This window comes from Haemaphysalis longicornis, unplaced genomic scaffold (assembly GCF_048455015.1).
Source record: "Haemaphysalis longicornis isolate Haplotype H1 unplaced genomic scaffold, Haemaphysalis longicornis Haplotype H1 scaffold_3, whole genome shotgun sequence".
Taxonomy (NCBI): domain Eukaryota; kingdom Metazoa; phylum Arthropoda; class Arachnida; order Ixodida; family Ixodidae; genus Haemaphysalis; species Haemaphysalis longicornis.
Genome location: NW_027526335.1, coordinates 871,259 through 884,970, shown reverse-complemented (window position 1 = coordinate 884,970; position 13,712 = coordinate 871,259). Strand labels below are relative to the sequence as shown.

The window sequence follows — 13,712 nt, the reverse complement described above, 5'->3', positions numbered from 1 at the left end:
CCGCCCAATAATTAAACAGTACTTTGATTTGTCAAAAGAAAAATATGTCTCAAAGTTAATGCCTCCTTACCTTCCCTACTCAAAAAATCGTCTGACATAGGACATGCGCCCTGCTGGAGGTCTACAGAATATTTCGAAACACTGCCGCTATTTATGCGTGTTAGACTGTCGGGCTGTTTCTTGCGTTCATCATAAAAGTCAGCCGCCACAACAAGGAACGTAACTTTGAGCTGAATTCTTGGCTGCGATTAGGCTTAAACACTTGGCCACCCGTGCCGGGGTCCTTTCGATAGCTTGGAAAATATGTAACACATGCCAGGTCCCGACGTTGATATGGCATTTCTACCAAATGGCATAGAAATTAGAGGTCGGAAAATGACCTCGCTAGCTTTTAGCACAACTCAACCCCAAACCAGTTGTAGTGATCTCATCGCAACATCACCACGGAGATCGGAGAACGCTTCAAAGTCAATTCAGTACCATTAATGTCAACTCAATTTCACCAGCATAAATCAGTTTTCTTTTCCTGTGTTAACTAAGTCTAAGGTTTCTTCAAAGACGTTGTGCATTTCATGCGCGGAAAAGAGATGCTTTACTTCAGTGCCAATAAACCGACCAACATTTCAGAGGAGCATCTAACAGTAAGGTGGAAACAGATTATTTCAAAAATATGCGTAAAAAAAGGGAATTTAAGTGAGTTTGGAAATTCAAATCAATTTTCGCACGTTTGCGCTGCTGGCGCGCCATCTGTTCGGACCTTACATTACTGTTTGACTTTCCGCCTGTGCCACAAGCTCGAGGCTTCTGTGCGAGCATTTTCTGTATAATGTGGTTAAAATATTCACATAAAATATTGCAGTTAAACCATTCGCAATTATACCATTCGCACAATTAAACCATTTAAACCATTTAAAACCATTAAACCATTAAACCCATTTAAACAGTTAAACCATTCGCACAATTATAAACATTACCACCAGATTTAGTAGTATGAAAATGTTTTTTTTTTCTTAATAAGTGTCTCGTTCTAGAATTACACTAACTTTAGAGGGACAGACAAACATAGTAAGTAGCCCAAGAAAAATAATCGTGTTTAAAATTCTCTGCGTCTCGCTGGACGCATCTGGTTGGGACCGGAAGCATGGCTTTACCGTACCATTGCGTGAAGCGGTAAAGGGCAGAAAGTTTAAATAAGCGTCCAGGGCGCCCGGAGAAGCGACGCTCATGGTAGAAATATCCTCCATAATCGAAATATTCTCGATAATCAAAATGTCCTCGACAAATTGCACAAACCTGGTGGTACTCATTTGGAATGCATTCTTTTGAAAAAACGTTCTCGTTCTCTTCGTCGTGCTCAAGAGCCATAACAAGATAATAGAAGAGTATTAGGGCAGAAATGTACGTGCGCTAACTCCGCACCTCAGTGTTACCACCTCATTTCTCTGGTTCAGTCAGTGTGAAACTAGAACGTTCGGTTGGGTAACCTTTTAACTCGCTCACTCAGTTAATCGCAGCCTCTGACCCTTCCTGAACTTCACTTCGTGTAAGCGAGGTGAAGGCCAGTTTCAGTTTGATATCTACATCATGAGGTCAAAACCTGATGAGGTTGCCCACCTGTGATGCCGGTTACGTAAAACATTTAGCGGTACGAAAAGCGGAGGCCAGTATCTCTATCATAGGGGCATTCTGAAAGCACGCCATCATTAATCTTGCTTTGGTTTGCCTTACAGGAATTCCTTGAGAGCTGGAAAATGCTGAAGCCGAGCTTGCAACAAAGGATTCCCTCTTGCCGCAAGCGAAAATATCACGAAACCAAGCACATCTTTAGCGTCTGTCGACTGCTCAAGTAAGAAAGCCTGAAGTTTTAGTGGAAGTTAAGAACGCACATTTGATTTTTCTTTGTGGTACGGAAGTCATACACGGTGATCGAAGTTAAATCAAGCGGTTTTTTTCTAAATTACACTCTTAGATCGGCGTGAAGACCACCTCCACAGTAAGCTTATGCGCCCAAGGGGAGATATAATGAAGTTGTCATTACTGGTGTCTGTGGCGTTATTAAAATTAAACATGTAATTAACATTTTAGTGGCTCCAGTAAGCAGCCATGTTTGCATTGAAAAGATCAACATAATGATGTTTCCACACAGCATCGTTTGGCAGAATTCTTCTACCACATCCGTACTTCGAGATATTGAATGGCGAAGTCTAATTGCCATTCGCAAGCTTACGCATGCAAGGCAATGAGGGCCGGCGTAAAGCACCTCTCGTCTGTGAAATGCCTGCTGTGCACGTTGTTTAGTTTGACAACGGGGTGGAGGCACAGGCAGAAGTGACAACTTCTCCGCTCTCATTCTCGGCGGGCGAAATCAAGGAACAACAGCGATACCGAGTACTGCCGTTTGGTATTACACAAGCCAAGACTGAGAGTGTGCCAGTCACCAATTTTGCCTATGCCACCACCTCGTTGTCAAAATAAACACTGTGCACAGAAGACACGCCCCAAAAAGGGAAGAGCTTTGTGCCGGTCCTCACTGCCTTGCATGTGTAATCTTGCGAACGACAATTACACTTCGCCGTTCGGCATCTCGAAGTGCTGATGCAATAGAATTCTGCCAGATAAAACTGCGTAAGAACACGATTGCGTCTAACTTTTTAATACAAACATGCCTCTTACTGCAGGCACTAAAAAGTTTATTCAGTTTTAGTTAATTAGGCCACCGACATGATCAATTACCCCCTCATTCTGCGCCCCCCTGGGCGCATAACCTTACTGTATATGTGGTCTTTACATCGATCTAAGTGCCTAATTAAAAAAAAAACTGTCCACTTAACTTTGGTCATTCTGTATAAGCCACTCGAGTGGTAAGATGGTGTCCGGCGAAAGTGCCCCATCTGAGGAGGAGTTTTGTCCCAATCTGTCCCACGAGCAGATTAACACTGTTAACGCAGAATTAATCCGAATGTCCGCAATAATCTTTTTGTCAAGTCTTCAGTGTGTGAAATTATGTTTTCGTTTCTTACTTCTGCGAAAGGAGCGAGTCCCTGCAAAGGTGCTACAAGCATCTCAAAAACCCTCGGCCCTTCTTCGAGGACTGCGTTGAGCGGATGTGCTCGTGCTACGGGAGCCGAGGCGAGTACTGCTACTGCGACGCCTTCGCTGCTTTCAAGCTGGCGTGCGAGCAGCACAACGTTCACTTCCCCCATTTACCCGGGAAATCATGCGGTGAGTCTCGCGCCCTTTTTTTGTTTCTGTTTTGCCTTTTCGGCAATCGCGTCCCTTTCTTTTCGCTGAAAACAGTGTAGTGGCTTCTTCCAATAATCTGGGTAATTTTAACGACAGAGCAACTTCATCACGACCACGAGCACGTCGGTTATCGCTGGCTGTCCCTTTCCAACAGAACTCCCTCCTGGGTTGGACTCTTGCGGATAAGGACGCTGGTTACTGGGGACGAAGAATACTTCGCATCCTTTCTCCCCTTTTCTACGGCTTCCGCGTTTCTTATCGCCATTAGTACATAGACGTCTTACAGTACACCTGTCGAACTAGGCCTACAGCTGTGTCTTTGAATTAGAACATCGTGCGAATTCACTGTTACGTAACGTCCCTGGTGGCGTGGGTCTACAGATGAAACTATACCTTTCCCACGGCACCGGAAAATTGGAGATGGTAAGGACCAGTTTAATTAATTTATTTAATACTATTAGCGCCCAAAAGGGTGTTACATAGGAGGTAAATGAGTTGAAAGCCGACTAAAAGTACAGTATTGCAAAGAAGAACAATCAAGACAACAAAAGTGACATTGGAATGCCATAAAAGCACAGGAATGCTACACAAGACAATTGTAAAATACGGCACCAAACATTTTATAAAAAAAAATGATAAGTGACAAGACATGGCATTTCACAAGCAGAAACACACGTTTAAAACGTAGAAATGGTAAACATGATAACAACAAGTTCAACAAGAGTACTTTGAATCATTAAAAATACGACGAGCGCGGTTGAAAGGTAGAGGCGTTCATTTGTTCACTAGGCTAGCAGGTAGTCCATTCATTGACTGCTAATACAAGGGGTGAGATCTGACATTCTCTAACAACGAAACTGTTTAACCCGGCCCTAAGCTGTCCAACGCGAACAGAAAACCTCCAAATTTGAAAGAAAAAGAAAACGCTTTCTGGGGTGGGAATCAAACAAGGGTCCCTCGCTTTATGAAACCGGCGTCTATTCGATTGAGCTATCATCACATCCCGGGCGCGCAGCATTATTTCCTTGGCCTTATCCGTAGCGTTGGCTTTGAACAGCGAAGTCTCCGACGCTGTTTCTGCTGCGTTGCACCCCTCCTGCAAGCCGCGCCAATTTTTTGTTCGGGTGGTAATTGGGCTAACTTTGTGGGCGTGGTTGGTGCGTGCGGACATAGGAGGTGATGGAAGGGTTAATTTGCGAGCGATGGCAGTGCAGTGTGTAGGAAAAAGATAATCGTAGAGTAGGGATTGCAGACGAGTGCGCTGAGGAAAGTGGGAAAACGGGCTTGAGATGCGTGATAGCAACCTTGCCTTAACAGAAAAGCTGTTTAGCAATTCGGTCATCCGGCATTTCACAAAACTCAATATAAAAGCATAAAGAGAAGAAATCAGCGGCACCGAAAGGACTCGAACCATGTCTGGTAGATGGACGGAGTTAGAGCCAGTCGTCTTGCCCAATCGGCTACGACCGTTTTTTTTTTCTTTATTGCATGAAAGACTAGCCCGAAGAGCTTTAAAGTCACACCCTAACTACAATAACAGCACGTTCAGTGATACATATTTTAAAAGTCCGGCAAGCACACACACGCCTCCAAAAGATGAAACCAGTCCGGCGGCTGCGATTGCGCCGCATAGACACTGTACACAAGCGCACTTTGTTCGCGAAAAATTGACTTAGTTCCACGAGGTTCCTCCGCATTGTGGCCAATCATGCGACCCTTACATAGGCTAAACCATTCGATCAGCACTAAAAGGTCATATGGCACGGAACAGTTCTTCATCACTGGCAGGAATCGTATACTGTGGGGGGTGATGTCTATGTCCTTTCTAAGATTCCGCTGCAGAACATCCCGAAAAAACAGCCTCCCGACATAAAACAAAGCAGTGATTAATCGTCTCAGGCTGGTTACACAAGCGACAGTTAACAGACCAACACACATATGCGCCTTTACTATTGAGCCATGTTCTAACGGGCAACGTGGATGTGTGCAACTTAAAAGTTTTTGCAGCCGCCTGGATGCACATTTTCTTGACGCACTTCGACACACTGTTTTCTAACATCATCAGGTATGGTTGGCGGTAAATGGGCACTGGAAATATGCTTTCAATTAAAACGCCCGTAAATTCCTTCCTGGAGAGACCTTACAGATACTTGAGAGAAAAACGCACAATAAGAAACTTGAAAGTGTCAGCAACCTCTTTAACAAAGCCCCAAGGCGGCTTAGGATTCGCGAGGTGGGTTGGAGCAAATAAAAAAGGCAAATAAACACTCAATTTATGCTGAATAAAAACCTTAAAAACGAATGATCAGCTGTTTTGAAAAAGAAGAACCGCGAAACGAGCTGATGTGCAGACCAGTGCGCCAATACAACACCACCAGACCTTAACGGCAGGAAGAGTTTATCGCGGCACATGGGCTCCCACTTGGACCGCCATACGAAGCAAGCCAACACTCTATGAAAAGCTTGAACCTTATTTCGTGCGCAACTAAGAACCTGCAGAACATAAACAAGTTTGGAAACACGAAATACATTACACAGTTCTGCACGCCCAAGTATAGACAGCACCCGTCCCATCCATGCCTGCGTTTTACGCTTGACGACAGTAAGCGCAGAAGACAAATGAGGTGCACTGTTTCGAATCTGATGTAAAGGAACCCCGAGATACTGCATTGTTTCAGATCCAAAAACCTCTTGATTTTTCAAGGTTCACTTTAGCTCCACTTACATCGCAAAACCGCTGTGTCAGCGTCATTGCCTCCAAAACACTTTTCTTGAGTTGTCCGTACAAAAAAATGGAAGGTCATCTACATAGGCTACATCTTTGGCTTCATACTTTGCCAGTGAGAAACCATGAATGACACTGCTTTGGAGAATACTAATGCAGAGGGGCTCAAGGTACAGACCGAATAAAAGGGGGGATAGCGGGCAACCATGCCGTACAGAGGATCTACTGGGAATAGGTCTAAAGAGTTCGCAGTTTATAATCAACCGGGTCGTACAGCTTTTGTAACAGAGATATGCCTTTATACAAGGCTTCCCCAAGCCCAGCTGACTCCAGAACAATAAAAAGGAAAGGATGGCTAACCCTGTCAAATGCTCTAGCAAGATCAATTTGAAGGAGCGATACCTGACCAGCACCACCAGATACGCACTCCAGTATTGAACGAGCAATATGGATGTTCGTCTGACTGTTCCGCCCCTGAATCCCGCAAGTCTGGTGCGAACCAATCAGACTTGTGATTACAACCTGTAGCCTGCGTGCCAGCATCTTCCCCAATATCTTGTAATCCAAGTTACACAATGATATCGGCCTGTAGCCATCCACGCTTTTCACTTTTCTACATTGTCACTTTTGGGGCTTAGTACGGTATAACATTGGTAAAATATGGGAGGTAGAACGTCAAGTTCATAGGCCATTGTAAATACTTCATGTAAGGCAGGTGCCAGAACACTAGAGAATTTTAGATGCAAAGCATCTCTTAGTCGACCCTCCGTCGTCCGTCGGCGTCCGGCGTCCGCAACTCTACTCCTCGTCCCCCCTCTACACGCCAGCTGTGATAACGCCGCTCTCCTCCTCGCCGCTCGGCTCGTCTCGTGCCGTCTGAGGAAGACACCGGCAACACTGTCGCTCCAGGAGCCCTAACCAGGTGTAATAACGCTGCTCTCCTCTTCGCCGCTCGGCTCATCTCGTGCCGGCTCAGGAAGACACCGGCAACACTGTCGCTCCAGGAGCCCTAACCAGCTGTGATAGCCGCTCTCCTGTTCGCCGCTCGGCTCGTCTCCTGCCGTCTCAGGAAGACACCGGCAACACTGTCGCTCCCGGAGCCCTAACCAGCTGTGATATCGCAGCTCTCCTCCTCGCCGCTCGGCTCGTCTCGTGCCGGCTCAGGAAGACACCGGCAACAATGTCGCTCCAGGAGTCCTTAAAGGGGAAGCGTGCTCGTCTCGTGCCGGCCCAGGAAGGCACCGGCGACATAACACCACTTTCTCCCCTCCCCTCTCCACGCCACCTGTGTGCTAGCGCGCGCTGCTCCTCCTCACACCAGCTGTCCAATCACGCGCATGCGCGTTGCTCCTCCTCTCCACTCACTCTTCCCTGCAAAGAAATGGACACCAACGATTCCGTCAGCAATCTGGCTGGCACACCTTCAACTAGCGCCAGCCAGCACACTGTCAGAACCGCGAGCACCTCCGAAGACAAGGCTGCACAGAGGAGAGCTCGCGACGCCGAACGTAAACGGCAGCGTCGAGCAGCGGATTCTTCGCTTCGAGAACGAGAAGCCGCTTTGAAACACCAGCGGCGAGTAGCTGTTTCAGATGGCGTTCGGCAACGTGACAACGCTTCGAAACGCCAGCGTCGAACAGCGGGAGTTTGCATGGCTTTGCATCCCCTCAGGGTTCCCACGTGAAAAGATGGTGTAATTTTAAATGCAGAGCATTTCTATAACTCACGATGTCACCCGTGCGTCGGCGTCCGCAGCAGCCAGCCTCCCCCTACACTATAAAAAGAAAAAGAAATAACAGTTACCAGCGCCTGGTTTCGATCCCACGACCCTGCTGGCAGAACGCAAGGTACCTGGTGCTCTACCCACTGCGCCACAAAACGACACAGAATCAAAGGTTATGAACGCGCCTTATATCCTTGACTCATTCAAACTACGTCGTCAGCGGCGTGCGTTGGCGACTCAGCGGCGTGCTAGCGGCGTGATAGCTGCGTGGTGTACACGTGATAGCACCAACCCCCCAAACACTAAACGTTACCGCGATACAACCACCCCCTATAAAGCGGGTTGGCGCGGGCTCCACTCCAGTCAACTCCTGCGCTATCTTCTCTTGCGTTCGTCGGCGGTCGCAGTTGATAAGCCGATAACGCCAGCGTCAACGACGGCGTCAGCGATAACGGTGGCTTCGACGGCTTCGTCGTCAACGGCGGTGGCGACAACGGCACCGGCAACAACAACGCCGGCGGCGGCTGCCTGGCCGGCACCGTCACGTTGGCGCGCGTCATCCAGGGTGTCGAACCGGAATATTTTCGGGTTCGGTTCGGGTTCGGGTTCAAGCCTTTCGGGTTCGGTTCGGGTTCGGTTCCGGAGCACCATTCCGTTCCGGTTCGAACCAGTTCGAACCGGTTCAAACGGGTTCGAACGGGTTGGGAGAAAAAAAAAGCCATCGTGTTTTTTTTTTGCTGTTAATTTTTTTGTGTTCGGTTTTCGTTTCCTTGTCGAGTTTCCTTGACAAAAACAATGCCATAATGTAGGCTTCTTTGTGCAAACGTTTTGTTTTGTCCAAATTAAAGCAAGCCTGCAACACTTTTTTCAACTTTGTTCGAAATCTTGAATGCTTGCAGAAAGTAGTCAACCAACACGTTCAGTACTTAGATCAGGAAGTCGGAAAGTCCCTCAGACAAAAAGTACTGCTCTGTCCCCATCAGATAACTCACAAGCTTGCTTGAAATATTTCTCTTTTCCCCAGTCTTGGCGTTCTTCTACCGCTGGAATGACGCCATTACAGCGATTTAGCGGCTATTTACCAGCTTTCTTTAAGTTGCGACATTAAAATGAAATCCACAAAAGCGAAGCAGAAACGGAAGGCGTATCTGCTGGGACGAGCAAATGACGCACTGCTGCTCTGTGCTGGCAATAGCTATAACTTTTGCAGTGCTTCCAGATGCGAAGATAAGAGTGAAATCGTTGATCTAAAGTGTCGAAGAGTTCCTTTAACTGTAAAATGTACTACCAAATATTTTCTATAGCAGGTCCACGATTACAACATTAACTGAAGCGAAATGAAAAATTAGATCGGACACATAAGACTGCATATATGTACGACTTTGAAAGCCCTGCTCTAATGGCCGCAAGTTTATTTTTATTGATTTAGTTTCTTTCAATTTTATAATTCAATTTAATTTATTCTTGAATCATAACACTGCAGTTTTATACCCCGCACTTGTTTTCTTGAGGAAGAAAATGGCGGACGATTACGACACTCACTAATGCGAAATTTGAGTGCAGCGCGAACAGTAGTCCTCTCGGCGACGGCGCATAGATGCTGTGTCTCAGGAAGTGATTGCGTCATCAGCTAATGCATGACGGCGCGCGGTATACTCTGTCGTTATCTCGTTAGGCGTCGCCAATGTGAATCACGTCTCGCGCGGTCACGGAATTACGCCCTCCCCCTTACACTTTCGTCATACCTTCAACCTCCGTTTTCCTACTAGCTCTATCTTCCGTGGCGTCTTCGTTCTCTCGGTTACAACGAGTCCCACGCTGAGGGACTACGCGAAACCACAGGAGCGGGTGCTTAAGCGCTGCGCTCTAACGGGTGGCTCTACGTAGCCGCTGTGCAGCCATCTGATCCCCTCCCTTCGCCGACAAGTGACGGGCCGCACATCCTCTCCAAATAATGCGTTCTCGCCACAGACTTCTGGAAGGCAAACAGGTAGCCTCCTGACCCGTGGGCAGCACACGGGTGCATCCGACGCCTCCCCCTCGGTGCATCTTCGCCAGAATCTTCTGGTAATGGGCAGCTTCCCTACAAACTGCCTATTGCCCCGTCCTACTATAAGCAGACGACCCGTCCGTCCACAATCGTTTTAATGCGTAGCATTCCTTGCCGACAGCGAGGACAGTGTAACACCCTGCATTTCCACAGAAATGCATATATAGCGGAAGTTCCACCTGTAATCGCTATAATGGCGTAAAAGGAGATAACTGGTCGCCCGAAATTTGTGAAAAACTAAAAGATAATAAAAGTGATTACTGAAACTGGTGAACCGTGTGACACCATGCATTTCCACAATAATGAAGATTTCGGGAAATTTCCACCTGTAATCGTTATAATAGTGTAAATGAAGATATTTAGACGAACAAAATTTAGAAATTTAAAAATAAGAAAATTGGAAAATAATTGCGGAAACTGGCGAAACTGCGAACACCCTGCATTTTCACAATAAGGCAGATTTCGCGAGTCACAAATGTAATCGTTATAATAGTGCAAATGGAAATAATTTGTGGAACGAAATTTTGAAAAACTATAAAATAAGTAAAATATTAGGCAAATAAGGAAAATGGCAAATCGTATAACGGCCTGCATTTCCCCAATAATGTAGATTTTGCGAATATTCCATTTGTAATTATAGCAGCGTCAATTGAGAGAATTGGTAGGACAGGATTTATAAAAACCAAAATAATTCGCTGTAGAAACTCACACTGAGGACAAGCGGCAAATGAATGATACGCATTAGTCGCTAACTCTCAATTTCTGCAGAAATTTTTTAGTACCCTGGAGTGCCGCCATGGTACAGCATTTTGCGTCTCCGCCCCCTCCGCCCGGGCGTCTCGTGGCGGGCCGCCCCTCGACCCCAAATCACGCATCCTCGCAGGAATCGTCTTCCTGGCAGGCAGCCAGGCAGGCAGGTAGTTTACTGGCAAGCTGGCAGTCTTTTTGGCGGGCAGGAGAGCCTGAGCGCCCAACATCTTTTTTAATTCCACCAAATGTCTACGCACGCACGCCCGCATGCACCCCTGTTTTCCAACAATGAGGCAAAAAATTTTGCATTGTAAATAAATTGATTGGTCTGCTACGCTTTTCATGTACCCCTTGTTTCAATGGTGCTTTAGCTTTAGCACGAAATCATTAGCACTGCTAGAAGTCGAAAACAGTCTGGCGCCGGCGTCAACCTCCGACTGACAAGCGTGGCTGGTGGCGTTTAAAGCGATTTCCTTCTGCTCATCTTTCATATGCTAACCTACCAGTTAGAAAGAAAGAACGGCTTTAATGACTCATTGGACGTCGTGTACAGGACGGCATTGGATACGGAACCACCGAAGATAGGAACTTGCTCAATGGCACTTCAGCGACAGGTGAGAGCGGTTGAGCTCTAGGAAAGATAATAGCTGAGTGAAGTCACAAGCAACAGTAATTATCCCTCGTAGAGAGAGGGAAAATGACCTTTAAATAAATAAAGGAAAAGTTTCAGAGAGGCGTCCTCATTCAAAGGGTCCAGTCGACAGTCCTTTCCATCAAGAGAAACTGCTCTTCCAGGCCGGAGCTGGCCAAGGCTCTCTCCCACATCTCTAAGGAAACGTGTAGGTTGGGTGGATCTAAGGTGGACTTGTCGCAGCCGCCTACTGTGTGTATGAGGTTCCCAGGCTCCCCACAGAAGTGGCGAAATGGAGAGAATTGTGTCCCGTCAAAGAGGTGAAGACTGGTGATGTGTGGGAAGGCGATAATCCGCAGTGCACGCAATAATCTTTCCTGGTTATTCGCTAGCCATTTGTGCGGGAAGTAATACGTTCTACGGGAGAGCCTATAGTGCTAATTAATTTCCTGGTATGCATACAGGATGCATGCGCTTGGGCTCGGCTTCATCAGCGCTGGCTAAGCGCGTCATATGTCGAGCCACGAGGTTGCTGATCTTGTCTGCCGGCGATGGCAGTATGAGCTGGTGCTCATACAATCCTGGCTGCTCTCGTTGGTGGAAGTGTTGTAACATGCAATAGACCGTTGGCAAAGTTGCGCCACGTCTGATAAGAGCTCTGTTATGAGACGTTTGGCGCCGCTTTGGCTAAGCGCACGTGGTCGCCGCTTTTTCAGCTTGGAGGGGGCTGTGTTCGGGGGTTGAGATGCTACACCGGTGGAAGGCTGCAGAACGGTAGCACAAATAAAGAGAAGGTATTGGCTATCAGGTGTCATTCGCTTCAAAACAGTTGATCGTTCCTCTTTCTTTTTTCTTTCAGTTTAGTTGCTTCCTAGTATAACCTCATATATATACACATTTTGAGAACCTTTTGATGAATATAAAATATGCATTAGACAATTAGTTTTTAACTTCAGTGTGAGATGTAAATCTTACGCGAGAAACAACATAAGAGCGTAATACCTGCACAAAAAAGGCCTTTTACAGCATTCAGGTGGTCGACACATAACATTCCGGCTATTTTGTCCGTAACTACATTTCCTGATTGGTCGAGAAAGAGAACGCTGCGAAATTTACAAATGCCAAGGACCCCAATGCTATCACGTTTGGTCCAACCCTCTAATCTGCCTTAAGTGACCCTCTAATTACTCTAATTCATATGAATCAACACCGCAGTCCCACTAATTCACATTAGTTCATTCACTCATCTCATGAAACCACCCCAGCCTACCCGGTAATCCGCGTTATTCGACTTAAATCCATGCATCAAAATGCTATCGCATCTACTTTAAAAGTGCAAATGAGAAGGCTCCAATTTTTTTCAATTCTCATGTTCTCGTAGGGCAGTACCCAAAGGACACAACGGCACTGTACAAGAAAAAGTGATGATGACGTAGAGAACTGTGAGTGTTTGTGTCTCAGTGCTGTTTTTATATAAGTGCCCACTCAAACTAAAATAAGTGGAAGATATGGATTTATTGTGGATGGTGTCCCTGAAGGCCTTCACAAGCGGACACGGATGCATTCGAATTAACAACATGAAAACTTCACACGATTTTAAAGACGCTGCAGGTAGAAACCATAAAGAATACACCAACTTATGTTATTATAAATGTAAAAAGACAATGGGAGGAGGTGGGCAATACCTAAAGCAAACTAATGGTGTATACGGACTTTATACTTTATTATATTTACGGTAATAATAAGATCAGAACCTTACGGGCATTGGGAACTGCAGACTGCAAAATCTTTCGTGGTGTCGTCTGGCGAATGGTAAAAATATCCCCAGACGCAAGGTAGGGTACCGAAATGGAAAACTAGAAATCACAGTTTTGAGGCCCCGGAACCGGTTCGGAACGGTTCCTTCGATTCGTTCCGGTTCGGGTTCAGTTCCAAAATGGCGGAAAAAATACGGTTCCGGTTCAGTTCCGGTTCCGGGCAAAAATTCGGGTTCAGTTCCGGTTTTCGGTTCGGTTCCGGTTCCGGTTCGACACCCTGGCGTCATCCCTGTGGTGAGCGACATCGACGACGCGGACGCCGCTTCGCTGGAACGGTTCCGGGCGTTCGCGGTGTGCGCGTCGTGCAAGGACTCGTTGGTCCGCGGCGTCGCCCCTTCGATGTGCGTCGCCTACGGCTACAGGTACCCTCCGCGTCCTGCGCACCTGCCCGAGCTCAACGCGGTGGAAGAGCGGCTGATCTATCCTCGACTGCCGTTCATAGCATCCGGCGGTTGACGCGGGCGACGGGGCAGTACGGCCCGTACGGCAGTACCACCACCACCAACAACAACCCTACGCCACGTAAACGACCCCAATGCTCTGCATTTACTCGTGTCCCTCGCGCGGGGGCATGCGACGGAGGACTTTTTTTGGTAGAACTCCGTAATGAAGCCATCAGGTCCAGGTGATTTATGGGTTTGCATGTTTAAAATGGAAATTTTCACTTCTTCAAGCGTAATTGGTACTTCCACAAGATCCCGCTCAGCGTCACTGAGCTTAGGCAAAGGCTGGAGGAATGCGTTGAAATCAGGCGTACTACAGGTACCCGTGTT

The 13,712-nt window shown here is 47.0% G+C and overlaps 1 protein-coding gene across 3 annotated transcripts in view; it reads left to right on the top strand.

Annotated features, from left to right (window-relative positions):
- LOC144173832 (sushi, von Willebrand factor type A, EGF and pentraxin domain-containing protein 1-like) overlaps positions 1 to 13,712 on the top strand; it is a 214,332-nt gene that overhangs the window by 175,316 nt on the left and 25,304 nt on the right. For all 3 annotated transcript variants that reach the window (XM_077702093.1, XM_077702092.1, XM_077702091.1), the window contains 2 exons: positions 1,731 to 1,846; positions 3,032 to 3,222. In XM_077702093.1, the coding sequence (XP_077558219.1) occupies positions 1,731 to 1,846; positions 3,032 to 3,222 (307 nt within the window). The remainder of the gene's footprint in view (positions 1 to 1,730; positions 1,847 to 3,031; positions 3,223 to 13,712) is intronic.